The sequence below is a fragment of the Mchenga conophoros genome, linkage group LG15 (assembly GCF_057382185.1).
Source record: "Mchenga conophoros isolate Kocher_MC1m ecotype Shallow Benthic linkage group LG15, M_conophoros_male_GT1.1, whole genome shotgun sequence".
NCBI classification, from domain to species: domain Eukaryota; kingdom Metazoa; phylum Chordata; class Actinopteri; order Cichliformes; family Cichlidae; genus Mchenga; species Mchenga conophoros.
Genome location: NC_140540.1, coordinates 22926944 through 22949970, shown reverse-complemented (window position 1 = coordinate 22949970; position 23027 = coordinate 22926944). Strand labels below are relative to the sequence as shown.

Sequence of the window (23027 nt, the reverse complement as noted above, 5' to 3'; positions counted from 1 at the left end):
GTAAGTACCGCCATGCCACGCCCCCTGGTGGTTGGAGAAGTTTACAGATGGGTTGACAACACATTATTGTTACATTGTTGGTCTTCCATGTGACCTCTTTAGAGAGAAGAAGAATGTCTGAAAGGAACTGAAATATATATCAATGTTTATTTGTATAGATGAATTGTTTTTTCATAATTTTGGGGGGCTAATTGATGGTTACCAGACTCTTTGGGCCATTTTCTATCTGTCCGCTTCACTTTTTCATTTAGTGATAAGAAAAACTAATGACCATCACTTGTAGCTGTCTAAGTCACCCATAATTAAAGTGTATTCAGTTCATCTTGACGTAGTTTTTTCAGCGGGAGAAGCATTTCATCCAAGTGACTTCTTCAGTCTTAGCTGAATGCAGGTTTCTCCAACCTTATTGCTTCTCTTAGATATTGCCACTTTATTTACCTGCTGCCCTTGTTGTTAGGAAACCTGCTTTGCTACCCAGTCACTTTGGCCAAAACTGCTTGGTTACCCGTTTTATCCTACACTCAGCTAGGTTGGATAAAAAGTTATTTACCGTACTTTCTGATTTATGACATACTTCCGGTTTGGAAGTCTTATAGAAAAGCATAAAATATAAATGCTCTTTACATTTATCATATATTCAACTCTAAAAGTCAATACAAAAAAATGAGCTTCAGTTTCAAATAATGTTAAAATATAGTAAAAAAAATGCTGCACTTTAAAGTGTTTACACAAATAACTGTGTTGATATCAGGTACACACATTTATACGTGTTTTATTATTTTTTTTTTTTTCATTCTGAAAATATAATATTGACACAGACCAAAGTACTAACTGCAACATTAATCATTTACTCATTCATAACCACAGAACACTGTTTGCACTGTTTATCCCTGTGCAGTGTCTTTCACAGTCACTGAGTTTTCAGTGCAAGTAACAGAGTGTATATTTTACTTGAAAACCATGGGGATATTAAATGTTTTTCTTCAGGCCTTCAGTTCTACCTTCTTGTTGGGGGCTCTGACGGTCCTCCTGCTCATCTATTTAATCTCCTCTGCTAGCTTTAGTACCCAGGATCCCCCAGGACCCAGACCACTTCCCTTGTTTGGGAACTTGCTTCAGATGAACCTGAAAAGACCCTACAAAACATTATTGGAGGTGAGGTAAAGCTATTGGGCTGCTTTTCTTTTAGGCTGACTTATAAATTCAGCTTTCCATGCAGCTCTTACAACTTCCAGGGTCTCTCTAATGTGTGTCAAAATATCAACATATTCTGCCCTTCTTAGCTGTCCAAGAAATATGGATCAGTCTTTACTGTCTATCTTGGACCCCAAAAAGTGGTGGTGCTGGCAGGATACAAGACAGTGAAGGAGGCACTTGTTGACTATGATGAAGTGTTTGGAGACAGAGATCCAATTCTAATTGTGCATCAAATGAACCATGGAAATGGTAAAAATAAATAAATAAATAAATAAAATAAAATAAAAAATGGGCATAACCACATTATGTGTCTTAAATTATTGTTATTTAAACTCTATACACACTTCATTACAGGGGTTGTGTGGTCCAACGGTGATTCATGGAAGGAAATGAGGCGCTTTGCACTGACTAACCTGAGAGACTTTGGGATGGGCAAGAGAGCATGTGAGGACAAAATAATTGAAGAATGTCAATACCTCATTGAGGTTTTTAAGAAATTCAAAGGTAAGATTTGTTTATGTTAAAAAAAATTCATGAAGGTTGATGAAGATTAATTTGACTGTTATTTGTTTTTCACTCCTTTCACTTGTCTTGTCACAGGAGAAGCTTTTGATACAAACCAAAGATTATCATATGCAGTCTCTAATATTATCTGCTCCATTGTCTATGGAAGCAGATTTGAATATAATGATCCAGAGTTTACATCTCTGGTAGATCGAATGAGCAGAGGTGCTAAACTTTTGGGTTCTCCTTCAGTACAGGTCATTTCTATAGTTACTTTCATAAGCACATAAAGCATCAGTTGTTGCAAATAACAAAATATTATTCTAGTTACTGGTGGTTATATAATTTTTGACAGATGTACAACATGTGTCCAGCGCTGTTGAGTTGGATTGGTGCCAGGAAGGAACTGCTCGAAATGTCTGCTACCAGTAGCAAACAAAACCTTGGCATCTTCAGTCATTTAAAAGAGACTCTGAACCCACAGATGTGCAGAGGCTTTGTGGATGCCTTTCTGCTCCGCAAGCAAACTCTGGAGGTTGGCATCTCTGTCACTTGTCAAGTTTGTAGTCTGAAATTATTAACTGAAGCTCAGGGTGAAGCTGTGCACATTCCTGCTTAACTAAACAAATATGCTGTGTCCTAGTAAGAACAAAGTACACATTTTGTCAGTTTTAAGGGAATTAGATTTACTGGCATTTTATTGTTGCATGTCTGAAGGAATCTGGGATTACCAACAGTCATTTCCATGATGATAACCTTTTGATGACAGTAATGAACTGAGACAACATCAACTACACTGAGATGGGGACTTCTGCTTATGGCCAAATATCCAAAGATTCAGGGTGAGGAGCCTAAAAATTTAACTTCAATGTGCTAATGAAATCAAATCACTGTCACAAAAACAAAATCAAATAAATAATGTCACCTTCATTTATAGCCGTGTGAAAAATCACGTTTTCAAAGTACTCTATTTTTAGTCCTGTGAAACACAAATGATTCCCTTCATGGGATTTAGGAGTAGCAGCCAATCAATAAGGTGCTAATCAAAAGCACGATTAGTTGATCTTTAGCAAGTGTGAGCAACTGAATGAAGACAGATTTTTTATAGTTTGTTAGACTGAAGCCTTCAGGTGTGGACTAACATACACCTGAGGGCTTCATTCTTCCCTGGAGTGGAAGTTCCAGTAAATGCACCCCAAATTAAAAACCAGTTTATTCTAGTACAATTCTGCAGTTCTACAATTAAAAAAAGACAGAACAGGTACGGCTTGTTTAAAATAGTTGCCAAAAGAAAGCATAGACTTCTGAGACAACATCCTGTTGACTGACAAGACAAAACTAGAAATGTTTTATCATAATGCAAAAGTACCACATCAAGCACAAATCCAACACAGTATGTCAGCACAAACACCTCAGACAAACTCACACACAGTGCTAAAGGAGTGATGATTTGCAGTTGATTTTTCCAGTCACAGGACTTGGGTACCTTGGGTAACTCTGTAATGATCATAAGTATTTTATAGCAAATGTCAGAGGATCTGTCCCAGATTGGCCTAAACTGGGCTCTCCAAAAGAATGGCTGAAAAAGATAACAATCAAGGTGCTGCAATGGCCCAGTCGAAGTCCAGACATAAACTCAAATGAAATGCTGTGACAAGACATTAACAGAGCCATGCCTGACTGAATGTCTGCAAACCTCAATGAACTAAAGCAGCACTGTAAAGAAGAGTGGGCCAGAATTTCTCTACACCAATGTGAGAGACTGATAAAATAATTTAAAAAGAACTATTACTTCAACTGGCGTGCACTTAATTTTTTTTACAAGATTGCATAGATTTCTGTGAAAACACTGTAAAATGGAGTGTTTGAGTGATTCTAATAGGGATGAAATTTAATTATTGTTACTTTTATACACCAGATGAGGTCCAGGAGGAGCTGACGAGAGTCATAGGAGATCGACAGGTGCAGGTTGCAGACAGGAAAAGCCTGCCCTTCACTGACGCCGTCATCCATGAGATACAGAGACTGAGCAGCATTGTTCCCACTGGAATTCCTCACAAAACCACCGAAGACATCATTTTTCAGGGTCACTCTATCAAGAAGGTAAGACTGCATAACACACCTACCGCTTTTAAAAAACCTGGCCTGCACTAAGCCATCAAGTGCAACAAAATATAACTGCATTGTGGATTGTTTCTTTATGATAATTATGTGTAAAGGGTGATGGTTTGGTAGTGCAGGTAGGAAAACATAAATGCAGATAAAATACATGTAAATACAAGGTGGGGAAAGGTTTTAGCAGCCTGTGTATTGTAATTTGTGCAGGGAACCACGGTGTTTCCTCTCTTGACATCTGTCCTGCATGATCCCAAGGAGTGGGAGAGACCACACAGCTTTTATCCTGCTCACTTCCTGGACAACGAGAAAAAGTTTGCTAAGCGAGATGCCTTCATTCCATTTTCTGCAGGTTTGTGAGCTCAGCCATCTCTGTTTAGGTTACATCTGCTGACAGGACAGCTGAAGTTATTCTTCAATTGTCTCTTACAGGTCGCAGGATTTGCCTCGGAGAGAGTCTGGCCAGGATGGAGCTCTTCCTCTTCTTCACCACTCTCCTTCAGCATTTTCGTTTCACCCCTGCACCTGGAGTTTCAGAGGATGAATTAGATCTGACTCCAGCTGTGGGTTTTACTCTCAGCCCTTTGCCTCATAAACTATGAGCTATTTCCCGTATGTAAGGAAACTGTATTTGAACGCTGAACCAGTCTTCTCTGAATCACGTTATTATTTCATGACGTACAAGTAATCGTAATAGATTCTGGGAAAAAAATGGATTAGGTAAAGGCTTCTTTGGAAATTTAAGAGTTTGCAAAGCCAGAACTGACCTCTGGGCCATAGGTTTGATATCGATCCTTTAAATTTAAGCTTTTTGTACAGCTCCATCACATGAATCTAAGGCTACGTTCACATTGCAGGCGAAAGTGCATCAAATGCGACTTTTTTGACCCTATGCAACCCATATACGATCATGGTATGACAGTTTGAACAGCACAAATCTGATATTTTCAAATCCGACCTGGGTCACTTTCGTATGCGCATGTGGGCCGCTTTGAGGGTTCACACTAGAGCGCGTTTGCTGTCACATTTTATTTGTAGTGTGAACAAGCAGACAAAAAAAAATCAGATTTGATCAAAAAATCGGTATTGAGCATTAAGACCTGCAGTTTGAACATAGCCTAAGTGAGCATTTTCTCCTGGAAATGGAGTCTCCAATGAGTTTTTTCATAAGTTGGTTGATTGTTTTGCTCAACATGTTCACTGTAACTTAAAAATGTTGCACAAGCACATGTTAATCTCTCTCTTGTTCATGAAGACTTAATATTTTCTTCATTTTCTCCACAATAAAGTTGAAATATTAAAATGAATACACCTCACACATCATTTCCTTCCTCACTCCACCAGTCTTCTCAGCAAGTCTTCTAAGTGTCTATGTTTGACCAGCTGGAATATAAAACACAAAGAACTTTCATACAGACCTGTTTCCCATTTAATCTTTAATGTAATTGTAATGCTACTGGCCCTCTGATGATTTTCCTTATATGTCAAAATGGAGTCTTTTTATGAGTAAATCAAGCCAAATAGGTGTGGAATAATTTTACACTATTCTACAATCCACCATGTTTAGGGAGTCAGTACTATATGGGAGGCGACATCCATATAGTACTGTGCAGAAGTCTTGAGCCACCTCTGATTTCTGTATATTTTGCTTCCAAAAAGCAACACTTTCTTGTCTTGTCAAAAGTGCTCCTTAGCAATAGTGCAGAGAGATGGATCTAGACCTTCAGTTCATTCATCTGGTGTTTGCTGAAGTGGCATCAGACGTGCTGTCAGTGGAAGGTGGTTGTCAAGAAGCCATTCTTATAAAAGAGAAAACGACTAAGGTGTGCCAAATTGTTTGTGTGCTGTAACAAACAATTTGTCCATAAGGTGGCGTTCTAAGTCAAGTTACGTTACGACTGCAAATGTAGCAGCCCATTATTCATATTGCTGCGTCGAGTGCCACAAAAATATCACACATAATATGACAATTTTTATTTAAAAAAAACCCAACAGGTCCTGTATATTATTGTGCCACACATCTAATGCTAGGTGGGAGGTTTTCACGTGTCTACTTTGTTTCTAGTATGTTTCACATATAATTGTAACATCAGTAAAAAATAATAATAATATTTTTTTTTGTTATTTAAAAAAATGCATTCATTATTGACAGTTGGAAATCACAATAAAACTGATAACTCTATATTATGGGATGTGTGTGGTTATAAATTTATGCCATTAGAATAATTTGACTGTAGTCTATCTATTTGCTTAGGTTTCTTCCAATGTATTTAAACTCATTCTTACTAAGAAAAAGCGTCCAGCCCCTAAAACAATATATTCCAAATCAACAGTTATAACAAGTGGAAGAAAATCCAATTTGTTGCAGATCTATCACTTGTTGACCTCTTCGTCCATCAAAATTAACCAATCAGAGGGCACCACCCGATCCAAAAAAGGTAGCGAATACTCTCTGACCCGCCTCTCTTTGTTAGCTCGACCAATGAGAAGCTGTTGAGCAGTGGCAACCGTAGGGGATACGAGCAACGGACAGATACGGGAGAACAGTGGCCGCTAGTAGGACCGTTTTATCCCCAATGATTTAATCACATGAGAGGGTAAAGAAGCGTTTTTATCACCATGAAATTGGATTTTCTGAGGAGGTAGCTGATATCGAGGCTCCTTGCAGGCTGCTGACAGAGAGAAATGCAGAGACGAGGTAATTTCCCCGTATTGTGGTGGTGGGAGGCAACGGCCCCCGCAGTGTTCCGAGATACAGCGGCAAAGCTAGCAAAAACAGTAGAGGGGAACTTCCTGGACGGCGCTATCAAAATAAAAACATATCCACAGACAAATGATTTGTTTCGTTACGGTTCTGTGCGTAATTACTTTTAACACGTTTTAGAAGCCTTACAGGCAAGCAAATGATGGAGTTGTGAGTGTTCTCTGGTGATTCGCAGTAATCAGTTGTTATGAACGATTGACCAAAGTACTGGTTTTATTTTGAAAGGAATCGCGCTCTAATTCCTTCTTAGCAAATGTTAGCTTGTGCTAGCTTGACATATAGCAGAAGAGGTGAAGTTACAAAGCCTTGAACCAAAACAAGACTTTAAAGCCTGTGGTGGACAACGCCGCTTTGTTATGAATGGAACACACCTCGCCTTGGTGACTGATTTTCAGATCTAATGCCTTTTCAACCGGGAGTCCGATTGTTTATGTGAAATAGAAGCCTTCCTGGAAAACACGATACGGTCAGGATGATAACAGTTGGGATATTTCAGCTGATTCAATCAAAAGAAAAACTTAAGTCGACATTAAGTTGCCTTTGCTCTGTTAAGTTACACTTTAGTGAGATTTAATCAATTCATTCCGCAGATTGCTATATTGTGTCGTTGCAAAATAAATACTGTGTATTTCATACTCATGAGTTTATATGACTGCTAATGTTGATTTTTAATGCTCGGAGGGGGTTTTTTTTATCAGCTGTTGAGCTACTCTGGAATCAGAAGTTATTATTTATGCATATATTGTTTTTGGTACATTTATTGTCGACTGTTGCTGCATTTTTGGCTTCTTTATCACAATCACCCCTTTTCTTAAATACGGATAACGTTGATTTTTTTTTTGTAACAATTCAGTGGAAAGTACCTGAAAAAATCCCCACTGTGTTATACAAACACTTTTTGTAGTGATCCTTGCTGGGCAGTCATGTACATGTACTGTCGTTTTAAAAAGCATAGTTGAGTTAATGCGTTTTCTTTTTCCTTTTTTTCCCCCATTACCACGTTAGACCTTGAAGATCAACATGTGCTTTGCACTGCTCACTAACAAAAAGAAGCTCTTGTAGCTGGAGGAAGATTGCCTGCCCTAACTTTTCCTCCTCCTCCTCTACTTCTTCCTGGGGCCAATGACTGGACCCAACTCCCCAAACCGGACTGGCACCTCTACAGCCAAGCTGAGCAGGCATGGCCGGTCCAAGAGCACCAGCTCGCACTGTCTCCTCCGCTGCAGCACCCAGGAGTCCTCCTCTTTGTCTCCCCCAAAGAACAGCTCGAGATCCCCCGAGGAGGAAGAGGAGAAGGATGGAGGGGTTCTTTTCTACGTTAATCGATCTGGTTTTCCTATCGAGAGTGTCACCTGGGAGAGGATGTGGTCCCATGTGGCGGCCGTGCACCCTGACGGACAGGAGATGGTGGACAGGATACAAAATGCTACATACCTTCCCAAGGTAAGCCAGCTGGCCAAGGGACTGGGCCATCTCTCAGTGCTTTTAAATTCTCTACTGCAACAAATGTCTTTATTAATTAAACTAGATGTTATGCTTAGACATCTGTTGGTTTGTTTTGATTTGTTACTATCGTTTATGTGTTACAGAAGTGCATGCCATTTTTACTCACCACAGTAGTAAGGTTGGAATTGTTTTTACCTTGTGTGTGTGCATGTCCTACAAAAGCAGGTGTTTGTATGTCTGCCTTTCAACACGAAAGGGTTCAGATATGCATCTTACATCAAAATGAAGGCCAAGTTTGATCATGATTTGAGAAGTAACTTGCTCTGAGACAGGTGTGATCCTAGTGCTTTATGGACTCTAGTTTTTTATTATTTCATTACATTTAGATGGAGTTTATGGCAGCATTTTGGTGTTCACTGCACCCCAGTTTTTCTTTTGCCTGAAGCAACTATGATAGACTCCAGCATAAACCGGGTTGCAAAAGAAAACCTGGTTGGCATAGCACAAGACAGTTGAACTATTTTGTCTAATTTTCCTGCTAATTTTCCTTCTTTCTCATAACACCATAGCGTAATATTTCTCAGTTGAGCCAGAGGGCTTTTCAAATGACATCACTGTGTGTAGTAGTAAAAATATGACAGTTAGATGTGCACCAAGGTTTTCTTCACTGTTAATGGACTTTTTGTGAAGGGTTTCACTGAGCCCTCTGAGGTTCCTTGAATCTTCTCATCTCAAAGAAATTCAAAGATCTTCTGAATGTGCTGAATGTACTAGGCTGTCTAGTTTGTAGGGACTATATGATTGCCTGGGTTAGAGATGGGTATGTGGAATAGCCATGTTGGGACATAACTCTGTCCTTACATAACATACTTGGCTGCCACAAGATATATTAAATCATCAAGAGATTTTTGAACGAACAGATGGATTTTAAAAGCATTATATATAGGATATAATATAGAATATATACTATCTTGCAATGCACTTACTCGTCATTTTTATTATTGATTAGTATGCTTGGTATTTCCTTAATGAATCAAAGTGAAGCTTTTTAATTGTTTTTCACTTTCTGTCTTGTATGACATGAAATCCTCACGTCTGATTAGCTAAAACACATTTTAATTCTCACATATCCTATCTATAACCAGGCACATCACTGAGTATAAACTGTTATTCACAGATTCAGTGATTAAAGTTGACTACATTTAATTGACTAATTGTTGCAGTTAGATGAATCTACACTTGTATGGATCATTTGTTAACATTGCAAAGAAATTTTTTTTAAATAAATACATGTATCTGAGTCACTGCATTATAAAAAATACTGTTATCTAGCTGTGTTATCCTTCCTGTTGCTGTGACTGTTCCAACTTTAATGAGGAATTTATGTTTTTATAATGTTAGTCGGGGCGTCAGATAGTGTATCTCCAAGTCGTTGGCATAATGGTCGCCTTAGGTGTTGATGTCAGCCTGTTTTCACAGTCTGTTGTTTCTCGGATGCACACTCTCAGGTGTACACACAGACAAATGCATGGCATTACCATGACAACAGTAGTGCTAAATTGAGCCATCATACCTGTCAGTTGAAATTAGTTCTGCATTTTGGATTTGTCACATTGAGTGGGACTCGGTGTCACTTCTGAAACGCGTACACACACACACACACACACACACACACACACACACACACACACACACACACACACACACACACACACACACACAGGCTTATTATCATAACCTGTTTGTTTGTTAGAAGACTGTTTCGATAACAATAATAGGGTATGCTTATAGTGGCATTAAGACCCAAGCAGCGGTTCCAAATGACAGCAACATCAGGAAGAAGGAACACGAGAAGCTCGAGAAATACCAAGGGCTCAGAGAAGAGCTCGAGAGGATGTGGAGGGTGAAGGTGTCGGTGGTCCCAGTGGTAATCGGAGCACTAGGTGCAATGACTCCCAAGCTAGGAGAGTGGCTCCAGCAGATCCCGGGAACAACAGCGGAGATCTCTGTCCAGAAGAGCGCAGTCCTAGGAACAGCTAAGATACTGCGCAGGACCCACAAGCTCCCAGGCCTCTGGTAGAGGACCTGAGCTTGAAGGATTGACCGCCCCCAGGGGCAAGTGGGGAATTTTTATTTATGTGTATATATATATATATATATATATATATATATATATATATATATATATATATATATATATATATATTTATTAGGGGTGCAACGATATTCGTATCGATATTGAACCGTTCAATACAGTGCTTTCGGTTCGGTACGCATATGTATCGAACAATACAACATTTGTAATTTATTTTATCAATTTTCCTTCTGACGATGCTGTCTGTGTTGAGCGCTCAGTGAATCTGTGTTCGACTACTCCGCCTAGGCTGCACTGTCCAGCGCAGATCCACTGAGCGTTCAACACAGACAGCATTGTCAGAAGGAAGAGCGCAGGGCAAGCTAGCGAGACAGAAGTTAAGCTCTCCTTGCAACAGGCAAATTGAACCTCATTCAGATCTGGCGTTTGGAATTATTTTGGTTTTCATGTGACATATGACCCTGAAGGTAAGCGAGTCATGGACTAAAGTAAAACAGTATGTTGGATGTGCCATGCAATGCTCAATTACATTGGTGTGAACTAGTGTGTTAGCGCAGTTAGCTCGTTAACGTGTTGGCCGTCTAGCCCCATGCACGGAGCGATCGGCAGTAGCTCGTTAACGGAGATTTGCCGTGTTGTGGCGTTAAGGTCATTTCAACGAGATTAACCTGAAAGCACTAGTGGGAACACAACGAATATGACTGCACATTTACGCCGACATCATCCTAGTGCAAAGACAAGTGGAAGCAGACAAAAAAAAGCAAGCTTGCTACTAACTTTAGCTGAGTCATTTAGACAGCTGTTAGCACATGATTCTCTTTATATGTTTAATATGTTGCTGAGAATATAGCCCAGAAGAAGCGGATAGTATAGCTTTTATTTTGGAAAGAGACATTTCTCTGTAATAAACTCTCTTTTCCAAAGATGAGTGATTCCTCAATCAGATACAGGGCTCGCAATATCGCTAGCCTGACGTCCCGGAGCTAGCGATTTTTTTCAGTCGGGCTACCAAAATCTATCTCTTCCCTGCCCGTCGGGCTATTGTAGGAAAAATATATGTCAATGCTTTTGCATTCTTTCAGAAATGTAGCTGGGTAATTATGTCATTGGCATCGGTGAGCCACTGTCAATATGTGACATATTGAAGTCGCGTTTGAATTTGCGCTTGTTTTTTTGCTTTCACTTTGCAATCGTGCGAACTGTGTATAGAGAGTGACAGCACTGATCTGTGAGTGATGATAATTTGTGCACCAATTCCTCTGACATCGTCTTATTAATCGTTAGCTTACTATGCAAACATGACAAGTGAAATCTCCCGCAGCAAGCTTAAACATGTGAGAGGTTGATCGCGCAGAGAATCGCTGAGCTTATGTGAGTGCGTGTGTAAAAGCATTTCAGTTCTGCTGAGCCAAATAAGACAGGTCAGGGTGAAGAAGTGACAGCCAAAGAAAAGCTTACCACAAAACGGAGAAGTTATGACAAATCAGACTATAAGGCAAAAAGAAAGTGCAGCTTTATGGTTTCATGGACAAAAGAATTTCTGTGGCTGCAATATGATGAGCTAAATAACCAGGGCTGCACATAAGTGGTCCGCAGGTGCGCATTCGCTGTCAAAATAAAAAACATGCACAAGGGTTAGGGTTAAATTTAAAAACTGTGCTTTTGAGTTAAAATATATATGTATAATTTTAATAAATGACAAATTAAAAATGCATGAACATTCTTTTGTATCGAAAAAATATCGAACCGTGACACCAAAGTATCGAACCGAACCGTGAATTTTGTGTATCGTTGCACCCCTTATATATATATAAGCTTGAAACCTGGATACCCCGTAGCCGGTTACCAAGATTACGTGAAGTACCCTCAGAAGGTCTGCTAGATGATGTTAATGCAGCACTACGGACAATACCTACAACCACGATTACCGACACTAACAAGCTGATCTACAATACGGCAGCAGTGATCAGTGAGATGCTTGGCTACAAGTTGAACAGCCACAAGGGGCAGTACCCTCCATGGAGAAGGAGGCTAGAGGGCAAGATCAAAGTAGCACGGAGGGAGGTTAGCCAACTAACGGAGTTGCAGAAAGGTGCGACTTACCTATTGGCTAAAGAAGCTGACTGCACTCCACGAGCGTCTGGCAGCACAAATGAACCAGCTGCTAGTTAACAAGAGACACCCGGAATGGCTAACCGAAGGTCGGACGGTCCTGATCCCCAAGGACCCCAAGAAGGGACCGGTCCCCTCCAACTACCGACCAATAACCTGCCTCAGTACTACATGGAAGCTCCTGTCAGGCATCATATCGGCTAAGATGAACAGGCACATGGGTCAATACATGAGTGGGACACAGAAAGGAATTAGCAAGAATACCAGAGGCGCAAAACACCAGCTACTGGTAGACAGAACAGTCAGCCGAGACTGCAAGACCAGACTGACCAACCTGTGCACTGCCTGGATTGATTACAAGAAGGCCTATGACTCAATGCCCCACAGCTGGATACTGGAATGCCTAGAATTGTACAAGATCAGTGGGACCCTAAGAGCCTTCATCAGGAACTCAATGGGGATGTGGCGTACAACACTAGAGGCCAACTCCAAGCCCATAGCACAAGTCACCATCAAGTGCGGGATCTACCAAGGAGATGCTCTGTCCCCACTGCTGTTCTGCATAGGCCTGAACCCCTTCAGTGAGATCATTAACAAGACTGGCTACGGATACCGACTACGGATACCGACTACGGAACGGAGCAGTTGTCAGCCACCTCCTGTACATGGATGACATCAAGCTGTATGCCAAGAGTGAACGAGACATCGATTCACTGATCCACACTACCAGGCTATACAGCAATGACATTGGAATGTCGTTCGGACTGGAGAAGTGTAGTCGGATGGTAACAAAGAGAGGGAAGGTAGTCAGAACTGAGGGGATTGAACTACCAGAAGGCAACATTGCAGACATAGAGGACAGTTACAAGTACCTGGGGATCCCGCAGGCAAATGGGAACCATGAAGAGGCCGCTAGAAAGGCTGCAACCACCAAGTACCTGCAGAGGGTCAGGCAAGTCCTGAGGAGTCAGCTGAATGGTAAGAACAAGATCCGGGCCATCAACACGTACGCCCTGCCCGTGATCAGATACCCTGCTGGGGTAATAGGCTGGCCAAAGGAGGAGATAGAAGCCACTGACATAAAGACAAGAAAGCTCCTTACCATGCATGGAGGGTTTCACCCCAAGTCCAGCACCCTGAGGCTGTACGCTAAGCGGAAGGAAGGGGGCCGGGGACTGGTGAGTGTCAGCACCACAGTCCAGGATGAGACAACGAACATCCAAGAATACATTGGGAAGATGGCCCCAACTGACCGAGTGCTCAGTGAATACCTCAGGCAGCAGAAACCCAAGAAAGAGGAGGGAGACGAGGAACCATCATGGAAGGACAGGCCCCTGCACGGTATGTACCACCGGCAGATAGAGGAGGTGGCTGATATCCAGAAATCCTACCAGTGGCTGGACAAAGCTGGACTGAAAGACAGCACAGAGGCACTAATCATGGCAGCACAAGAACAAGCTCTGAGTACAAGATCCATAGAGGCTGGGGTCTATCACACCAGGCAAGACCCCAGGTGCAGGCTGTGTAAAGATGCCCCAGAGACAATCCAGCACATAACAGCAGGGTGCAAGATGCTAGCAGGCAAGGCATACATGGAACGCCATAACCAAGTGGCCGGCATAGTGTACAGGAACATCTGTGCCGAGTATAACCTGGAAGTCCCGAGGTCAAAATGGGAGATGCCCCCAAGGGTGGTGGAGAATGACCGAGCTAAGATCCTGTGGGACTTCCAGATACAGACGGACAAAATGGTGGTGGCTAACCAACCGGACATAGTGGTGGTAGACAAACAGAAGAAGACGGCCGTAGTGATCGATGTAGCGGTTCCGAATGACAGCAATATCAGGAAGAAGGAACACGAGAAGCTGGAGAAATACGAAGGGCTCAGAGAAGAGCTCGAGAGGATGTGGAGGGTGAAGGTAATGGTGGTCCCCGTGGTAATCGGAGCACTAGGTGCGGTGACTCCCAAGCTAGGCGAGTGGCTCCAGCAGATCCCGGGAATAACATCGGATATCTCTGTCCAGAAGAGCGCAGTCCTGGGAACAGCTAAGATACTGCGCAGGACCCTCAAGCTCCCAAGCCTCTGGTAGAGGACCCGAGCTTGAAGGATAAACCGCCCGCAGGGGCGTGCTGGGTGTTTTTTATATATATATATATAAACACATATTTATCTTTGTCTGTTGCTTCTGAGGCCCCTCAGCCCAGATTTTCCTCATAGTTTCCCGTCAGTGATTTGGATGAATGCTTGTTGTTTTGCAGGCAGAGGTGAAGGGAATCCGGTTGTTGTTTGGCTCTGCTAATTGGCCATGTGGTCATTAGTGACCTGGTTGGCTAGCAATGCCAAACTCACTTACTGTGTTCCAGATACAAGGACAGCATCAGGTTGTGTGTGCACACAAACACACTAAACTGTGCCTTGTATATGTAGAAGTATCTACTTTTGGACAGATTTAGCGTTGCATATTGTAAGACACACTACAACTTGCAGTCTTCAGTGAAGCAATAATTAATACGAAGAAAATATAAACACATTTTTATGTAAACAATTAGTCTACTTTTTAAAACCTTCAAATTGATGTTTTTTTTCTTCAGTGTGTCTAATCTAGACTTGCATACATTATGAATCAAGTCTCACAAATAACCTGTTAAATAAAACTGTTTAAAAGTCCGCTGTGTTGGACTACAACTCATAGTCTGTGTTCTTAGTCAACTCGGTGTCATAGCCCATGAACATGATTCCACTTCAAAGGTGGAGTTGGAATCTGTCCCGCCGCAGGTCAAGATCAGACCACCAAAGTCACTAGTGATTCTAAGCGTTATTGAGAGCTTAGGCAAAAATTCACAGGGGGTCACCTTTAACCAGGGATCAGTACCGTTATGTTGCAAAATTGGCTTAACTCAATTCAATCTCATAACAGCCAACAGAGTTCCTCTGCTAGCTAAGTTAACCAATGAACTAATATGACGTTAAGTAATGCTAAGAATCACCACTTAAATCTGATTTACAAATATAATAAAAAAAAACCATCAGCTGTGTAAGTTATACTTCATCTACCATTTTTGTTATTTGTTTCCATGGATTTCGATTCCTGTCTCTGTCTATTGTAATGTCTTGTGTTGGTGCTTTATGTAGGTATCTCCATTGTCAGTTGGTTTCCATTGTAACTTTGTTGATATGTAACCTGGCCCCGTGGGGCGACCGTGGCTCAGGGGATTGGGAAGCTCATCTCTAACCGGAAGGTTGCTGCTTCGATCCCCCTGCTCTCTCTGTCCTGGTCGTTGTGTCCTTGGGCAAGACACTTTACCCTACCGCCTACTGGTGTTGGCCAGAGGGGCCGATGGCGCGATATGGCAGCCTCGCTTCTGTCGGTCTGCCCCAGGGCAGCTGTGGCTACAACTGTGGTTTGCCTGCATCAGTGTGTGAATGTGAGAGTGAATGAATAGTGGGATTGTAAAGCGCTTTAGGTGCCTTGAAAAGCGCTATATAAATCCAATCCATTATTGTAACCTGATACTCCTTCTAGTATGTGTATGTGTGTGTGTGTCTATAAGGTGTAAAACGGGTGGTTACCACAGATACAGTCACAACTAACCAAGGTGGGTTAACTGTGCTTTAAGGTGGGGAAAGAGAACAAGGAGAAGACATGAGAGTGAAAATGGTTTTGCTTCCCTAATAGGACCGACAGTGAAAGCCAAAAATGTTTAATTAACTTATTAATTAGCATATTATCGTCATATAGTGTAATCTGAATTTGGTAGTCTCTGTTAATGTGACATTTCTAACAGCTGCTGTTTATAAAATGTAAATTTATAATTTATATAAATTTACATTTTATAAACCATTTGTCGTATGACAGTAAGACAAATGGTGAGAGGAACATCATTAGCCACGATATAACTTTGTAAAGATAGTGCAACATGTGGTAGCTTGACATGCTTTTTAAAATATAGGTCAGTATTACAGTCTATGACCAGAATCCTTGTCACCATTCTCTGTGTCCTAACACCATACCACAGCACCCAAATAATCCCTCTAATACAATCTGGGTGGTGGATAATCTCTGAATACCAACTGGACTGCCTGAAGGGTTTTTGATGGGGAAACAAAACAAGCGAGAACTCTACAGAGCAAAGATCTGTTTTACAACCAAAGCTTGAAAGAAATGATTTGATTCAGGATATAGTGTCTCCAAAAGTTGCAAGCCTTGTAAACTACACCATAATTACAGCCAGTGCTCACTTTGCAATTTTTCCTGAGGGTTTTAAATTTTCACTAATTTTATCTGAAACATTTCGGTAAGCCCTAAAAGCACAGCGTGACAGGTTGAAGCATGAGTCTGTTTTCATGTCCTGCTGTGTGTTCTGTTGTGCTACATCTGAGGCTTGGTTACTGGTCAGTGGAACATGAGCTAAATCTAACTGTACAGATGCTGTCAGTCGAGGGGAAGGATACATTTGTTTTTCATTTCCTTTGCACTCTCTTTCCCCGAAGCACCCAATATCCATGGACCTGGTTTTCTGGGCTAAATCTGGTCGGGTAGCCGTGGCCTCTAAAAAGTCCCAGTCTTTACATGTACACTTGGCTGAACGATGGCAATTAATCTTCTCAGGCTATTACAACAGATTGAATACAGCTTATTTGCAACCATTCACTAAATCACACTAACCAATTTACTTCTGATTAGAGTCTAAAATCAGGTGAAATTTGGTTCCTAAGAGACAACCAGCCATTGTTTCAAAAGTGCAGACATGTTGATTTTTATTTGGATTTCGATTCTTCTGGTTCCTGCTCACTATTTTAAATCACGAGACTTTGACTGCCTTTCTCCTAGCTTTAATTTGTGCTTTATGGACTGGATTTTGGTCCTTACTCTTATACACTTGACTGACTTTAATAAATACTGCACTATAGATTTTAATCTGTTTAGAGAGATGGGTTAATCTTTACTTTACTGATCCCACAAGGGAAATTGTTGTGTTACAGCAGCAGGATAAAGAATAAAATACAATCTACAATAAACAACATTAAGTAAAAGTCCTCCAGGTACATAGTGAGGGTCTTATACTGCCAGAAAAACAACTTATGTATGCAACAGATTTTTAAAAAAGAAAAGAAAAATTGGGTTAAGTTAAAGAAGAGTAAAAGGTACGATTAAGAGAGTAGATAGTAGAGCAAAGTGCATTAATAAATAATATGTGCACTATAAATCTAAGAAACAGCTGTAGAAAGATAGAATACAGAAAGCTGAGTTAAGGTGTTGCTCCACAGACAGATATCAGGTTGTTTTTAACCTTTGTCACTGCGAACATATGTTTAGCATCATCATCATGGCTTGCTTACTTAAGTTTCCAAAAAAAACGTGATGAAGCTCAAGCAAGACTTATGGACCAAGGATGAGCTTATCTTGGACTTTTCATCTGTTGCACCACCCAACCTAAAAACCTTACAGCTCTGCAGTCTTCCTCTTACGTAGGCCAATCCCCTTCCACTCTCAATGATACCGCTCATCTGGTCTGTTTACATCACCAGTGGAGGAGAGCCAGTTGTTTTGGCGAGATGCAAGAGCTCCTGGGTATAGCCAACGTTGTCCGGGCTAAAACCAAACTCAAAATCACATGTCTACTTCATGCAGCTCAGAGCCTCAAGCAGGAAGTCTGCAGGGGTTATATCTTCTGATGCCTGGAGATTTTGTAGCAGTGGTGAAAAGAAAGGGACAGGGGACAGTTTTTGACAGGACAGTAGAGTAAATGGGAAGTCAGAGAGAGAAAACAGGGCAATGAAATGCAAAACCATGGCCCCTGCAGTGACTTGCTCAACCCAATGTAAAATATTAAAAAGCCATAGTGTAATGGCTTTTTTGCTTTACTTTTCTACATCTGGCAAAGTGTTGGTCATCACGTTTTTCAGTTTTTTTTCAGGGAGGAATTCTTTTAAGGGTAAATGTTTCTCTTCAATGACAATAGGATTTATTTATTTTGGTTGGCCTTAACAGATCACAGTACAACTATAACCTTTTAGCATTGCCCCAGCAGAATGACCTGAGTGACATAACAAGTGACATAACAACAAGAAAGCAGGAAAAAAATCTGCAGCTGACAGATTCCCAAAATGATATTATTTTTGTGGGATAGTTTAGCGAATATGACCTGTTATATATATTAGGGCTGCCACAAACGATTATTTTGATAGTCGACTAGTCACCAATTATTTTTGCGATTAGTCGACTAATCAGATCATGCATCCATTGAGCGTAAAACCTACAGCTTATTGCACCAGCATGCATCTGCTCTTATATAACTATCATTAGCTTACAGCTTTTAAGTGTTTTAGGTATGTGCTAACTAAAAATAAAGACAAGATGATTGTTTAATTTTTAATGAAATTTACAGATTGTTTCGGTGAAGTTTAATAAACTCAGCCGTCTGCTCCTTGCTATCTAAAATATAACGGGACCCCGGAGTATATTCTCGAGCATCTCACACTTCTGATAGTCAGTTGTCTGCTTGACGTTTACTCAGCTGTGTAAAAACTATAACTTGAATCGCAGCCAAACTGATTTACTCAGGAACAAATAAAATACCGAAAAAAGCCAAACAATAACATTTTAAGTTATCTTAGTGACTTGTATATCATGTTTAACCTGAGTAGCGAAAGACAGCGGTGGGTTTGAAAATGATGTGCCGGGAGTCCGGTGTTCTCACGGGCTCTAGTGAGCCTTGAACCTGGGCTAGGTATCGAGCTGGTGGGTAACAGACGTCTCCGAAAACGTCAGAGCGCTTTTGAAAATATGAGATGTCTTCTTCTTCTTCAGGGTTTAACGGTTGGCATCCTTGTACATGCAGTGCTGCCATCTTCTGTTTCAGTCCGTTATTACACTCTTAAATCCTACTACTTATTCCTGCGTCTTTTGGGATATTACAAAGCTTCAAACGACGCGTCAACTATTAAATTGGTCGTCGACGATTTTGATAGTCGACGTAATCGTGACTAGTCGACTAATCGTGGCAGCCCTAATATATATCAGGGTCCAGAGTAAAACAGTGCTGCTGAATTACAGACATCCCTATGTGTGTAATTCAAGTAGAAATGTTTTGGCTCGGACGTTGATACATATGGACGCCTGCCAACAAGGATTACTGCAGACAGATGTGCTCTGAGGCAAAGAATTACAGACAGCAGCAGTAATCTTCAAGAAGGTTCAAGGTTCTTTATTCATCACATGCATAGTTATACAGGTATAACACACAGTGAAATGTAGCCTGACTTGTGCAAAAGGGAGGGGGGGGAGAACATTATATATAATATATACATTCGGTGACTGTGTGTGTGCATCAGATTTGAATCACAGATAGCAAAGTTGCTTTTATTTTAAAATTTAATTAATATGACCATAAACTGAAACTGTGTGTGTGTGTGTGTGTGTGTGTGTGTGTGTGTGTGTGTGTGTGTGTGTGTGTGTGTGTGTGTGTGTGTGTGTGTGTGCTTATCATAGTCTTGCAGCAGATACAAGCCACAGTTAAGTACTGCTGTCTGCAGTGAACTAGTGGAAGCCTTCAGGGAATGCTGTCATTACTTTTCATACAAATGAAAAAAGGAAGTCTTATGCTGAGGATTAATCATTGGTGTCTCAGCTGTCTTTTTTGCACACACGCTCAGAGAAAAAGGCATTCCTTGGGATGTCCCGCTCTAAAGATAACTTGACAACAGGAAATTTGATCGGTCTCTCTCCCTCTTTCTGTCCTGCTTATTTGTTTTGAATATTTCATCACACAGAGCAAAAGTGCTTTAAAGGTTGTAGAGGACACAGCTATCTGTAGTATCTGTCACCTTAGTATTACCCAGACTACATTAAAGACAAAAACACTCATCTGTTTATTTATACTCCCAAAAAGCTTGGATAGATAAGGCATGGAATTGTAAATAAATTTACATGTCTTGCTCAGCTTTAATAATTTGTTAACAACAGCTGAGCCTGTTCTTAAAACTAGTTATAAAATTAATTTGACTCTTGGCAATTATTCTGCAGTTCTCTTACTATTTTCCACCTCCTTTTCTTTCTTATACTGCCTTTTACTGCTCATCCCCCATTTCCATCAAACAATTTAAAATTCAAAAACCAGGACAGTCATACTGTCTCCTCTGTGTCCCAGTCGCTTTGTATTTTGTCTGTGCTGCTGGATGGGATATGTTAGTCCTTGAGACCCAGCAGAGGGGACACGGATACAGATGATGTTTAGACCTGGTGGATGTAAAGCTGGCTCTGGACTGTAGAGGTGGAGAAAAAACATGTTGGTGAAGATACAGAAGGAGGACAAAATGACATATGAGAAGAGGGAGAAAAACGAGGGGCGTTACAGAAAGGGGGGAAAAAAGATGATAGATGTGAATATAATGGGAAAGAAAGGGCAAAAGAAGAGTAGAGTAGAGTAGAGTAGAGATGACTATAAAAACATAACAAAAGGATGGTTGGAGAAGAAAGAGGAAAAGGGACAAGATTACAGAGGAGGGAGGAAAACAGGAAAGGAACCAGTGACAGATTAATTATCAGTGTTAACTGTGGCTCTGAACTGATGCTCTCCAAGCTGAACTCTTAATAGACAGGGGGAAGGCTACTGCATCCTGATACTGTGTTGCTGTCTACAGTATATTATAGTTAATAAGAGTGTGCTGCATATTGTACATCTATGTCCAATGTGATTGCTTAACGCACGCTTCACAAGGACATTAAGCTGTGCAAGTCACCATCATCCTTTTACTGTAGCGGAAAGGAGAGAGGGGAGGATGATAACGGAGAGATCAGCACTCATCTCACTCCCTGACCCAGACGAAAGCCGCTTTAGTGTGTTTGTGCGCGCGCACGTGTTTGTGTGTGTGTCAGCTGCTGTAGCCACTCCATAACGCCTTAGTGAGGATTTCACTACATGAGAGATTATGTGGTAGTAAAACCTGCTATTTACTGGTTTGGGCCAGCTGGCAGACTGATTTATGGGCTGAATGACTTTTGACTTGCCTAATAACTGTACAAGTGGCCAGTTGGCTGATTATTTTATTTGCTCTGTGACTTACTGTCTGACAGGTTGCCTGGCTGGCTTGGCGTCTGCTTTAAAGTCGATTTGACTTTTTTGTCTCTATGGAAACACAAGTTAATTGGCAACCATTTAAGCTAGATTTAATAGATTTCAATTTCAATTGAGCCTTGTCAGATATTAGTTTAAACATATGTGTGTGTAGCCTGTATACTGTAGCAGTACTGTACTGAGTGGGATCAGGCTAACTGTCAAAATTGTCAAACCATCGTAGATTATGGACAAACCAAGGGACCTAGATGAAACGGTCAGATGTAGGATAGCATCAGCTCAGTTTCACTGAGGCTACACTGGCCCAAACATAAATACACTAAAGTGTGTATGTGAATTTTAACTGCATGTTCCACATAACATATCACATAAACCCTTGAACCAGTCCGAAGTTAATCACCTTTGATCATTTCAATTTAGTTGTGTCATATAGCTTAGCCTTCTACCAAGAAGCTGGCTGCACATAGAAATGAAATTAGCATTTCTATCATTTTAAGTTTGGGCTCAAAAAAAACATATAATGCTGCAATTTTATAAATATGTTTTGGGTTACAGTGTGACTCTGTTTGTTGTGACAGCATTAGTGATTAAATTAGAAATGTGTCTGTTTATCATACATGAACGAGGCCAACAACTGAAGCGTGTAGGTGAAATACCTCCTGTGGGACTGTAAAACAAACCTTTCTGACTTCCTTCTTTTTAAATCTTTCTTTATGGAAACGAAAGACAAGCGACCAAAAACACTGTAGCATGCAGAGCTGTGTCACCATGTTGTTCTGTTGTCCTCCTTCTCACTTCCCTTTTTATGCTGTCAATAAAGAATGGAGCAAAACCCACAGGAAATGATAGGCCTTGTGCTATGGTTCACCCTTCCTGCACACAAACACGCACAAACACACACACACACACACACACACACACATATGTACATCACGCAGGCTGCCTGTGTATGAGGAAGCTTCAGTCTGTATTTCAGCCTGACTCACCCTCTCTTGGTGTGGTCGCGTCCGTTCATGTATCCACACTTGCAGCCGCTGTTTCCTCTTTGTAGTGGTTCTTGTTGAGGTGAAACAGCTGCCAAAGCAGCAGTGGGAGTTCATTTTCACCACATGTTGCTGTTCACCATGTGGGTATCTGTGGGCGTAGAGGTGGTGCAGAGAACATGACCCTAATATCTTGAGTTAGAGACTTGCTCATGTTGTGTGTCAGACATGCACTGCACTCGAGTATAAAGAGAGGTGAGTTTCTAATGAGGTGTTTGTTGTTTAAAAATAAAGAAGACTGGTTTAAGGAACAGCGGTGTGTGTCAGCTATATGAGATGCAATGAGTCACAGCACATTAGGAATGCAGGGTTTTTTTAAAGATGGCGGAAGGTGGTTTGGGGGCTCTGAGTGTTACCATATGTCGACTTACTGAAAATGATGTGGAAAAAATATCTCTAATGCTCTCTCTTTTTCTCTTTCCAGCATCCAATTCCCTCAATTCCAACTTTCAAGCCATCCATGTCTGTCCCAGACTGGCTGTTGGCCGTCCAAAACTTCATGAAGGCTCTGCAGTATCCTTTATCACAAGCACGACAGGGAGGACAGTATAAGCTTTTATCTGTCAGGTGAAGCTAGTCCTGCTTGTGCCTCACATCATTGGATGCTCTTATAGACTTTAAGTGATCAAAACACCATAATCACTTATGTCAATAGGAGTTGAGCCACAGGACT

At 41.1% G+C, this 23027-nt stretch overlaps 1 protein-coding gene and 1 pseudogene across 6 annotated transcripts in view; both read left to right on the top strand.

Annotated features, from left to right (window-relative positions):
- The first annotated feature begins 837 nt into the window (after positions 1-837).
- Positions 838-5284, top strand: LOC146558352 (cytochrome P450 2K1-like; annotated as a pseudogene). The gene is made up of 9 exons (XR_014888760.1): positions 838-1155; positions 1284-1446; positions 1552-1701; positions 1798-1958; positions 2057-2236; positions 2419-2543; positions 3620-3804; positions 4027-4168; positions 4249-5284. The product of XR_014888760.1 is annotated as a cytochrome P450 2K1-like (transcript).
- A 1021-nt stretch (positions 5285-6305) lies between these two features.
- Positions 6306-23027, top strand: part of vash2 (vasohibin 2) — a 32628-nt gene continuing 15906 nt past the window's right edge. The window contains exons 1-3 of one of the 5 annotated variants that reach the window (XM_085248142.1): positions 6306-6514; positions 7746-8023; positions 22779-22867. In XM_085248142.1, coding sequence (XP_085104268.1) covers positions 6502-6514; positions 7746-8023; positions 22779-22867 — 380 coding nt within the window. In that variant the 5' untranslated portion in view covers positions 6306-6501. The other 4 variants (XM_085248138.1, XM_085248141.1, XM_085248139.1 and 1 more) reach the window with 4 other exon arrangements.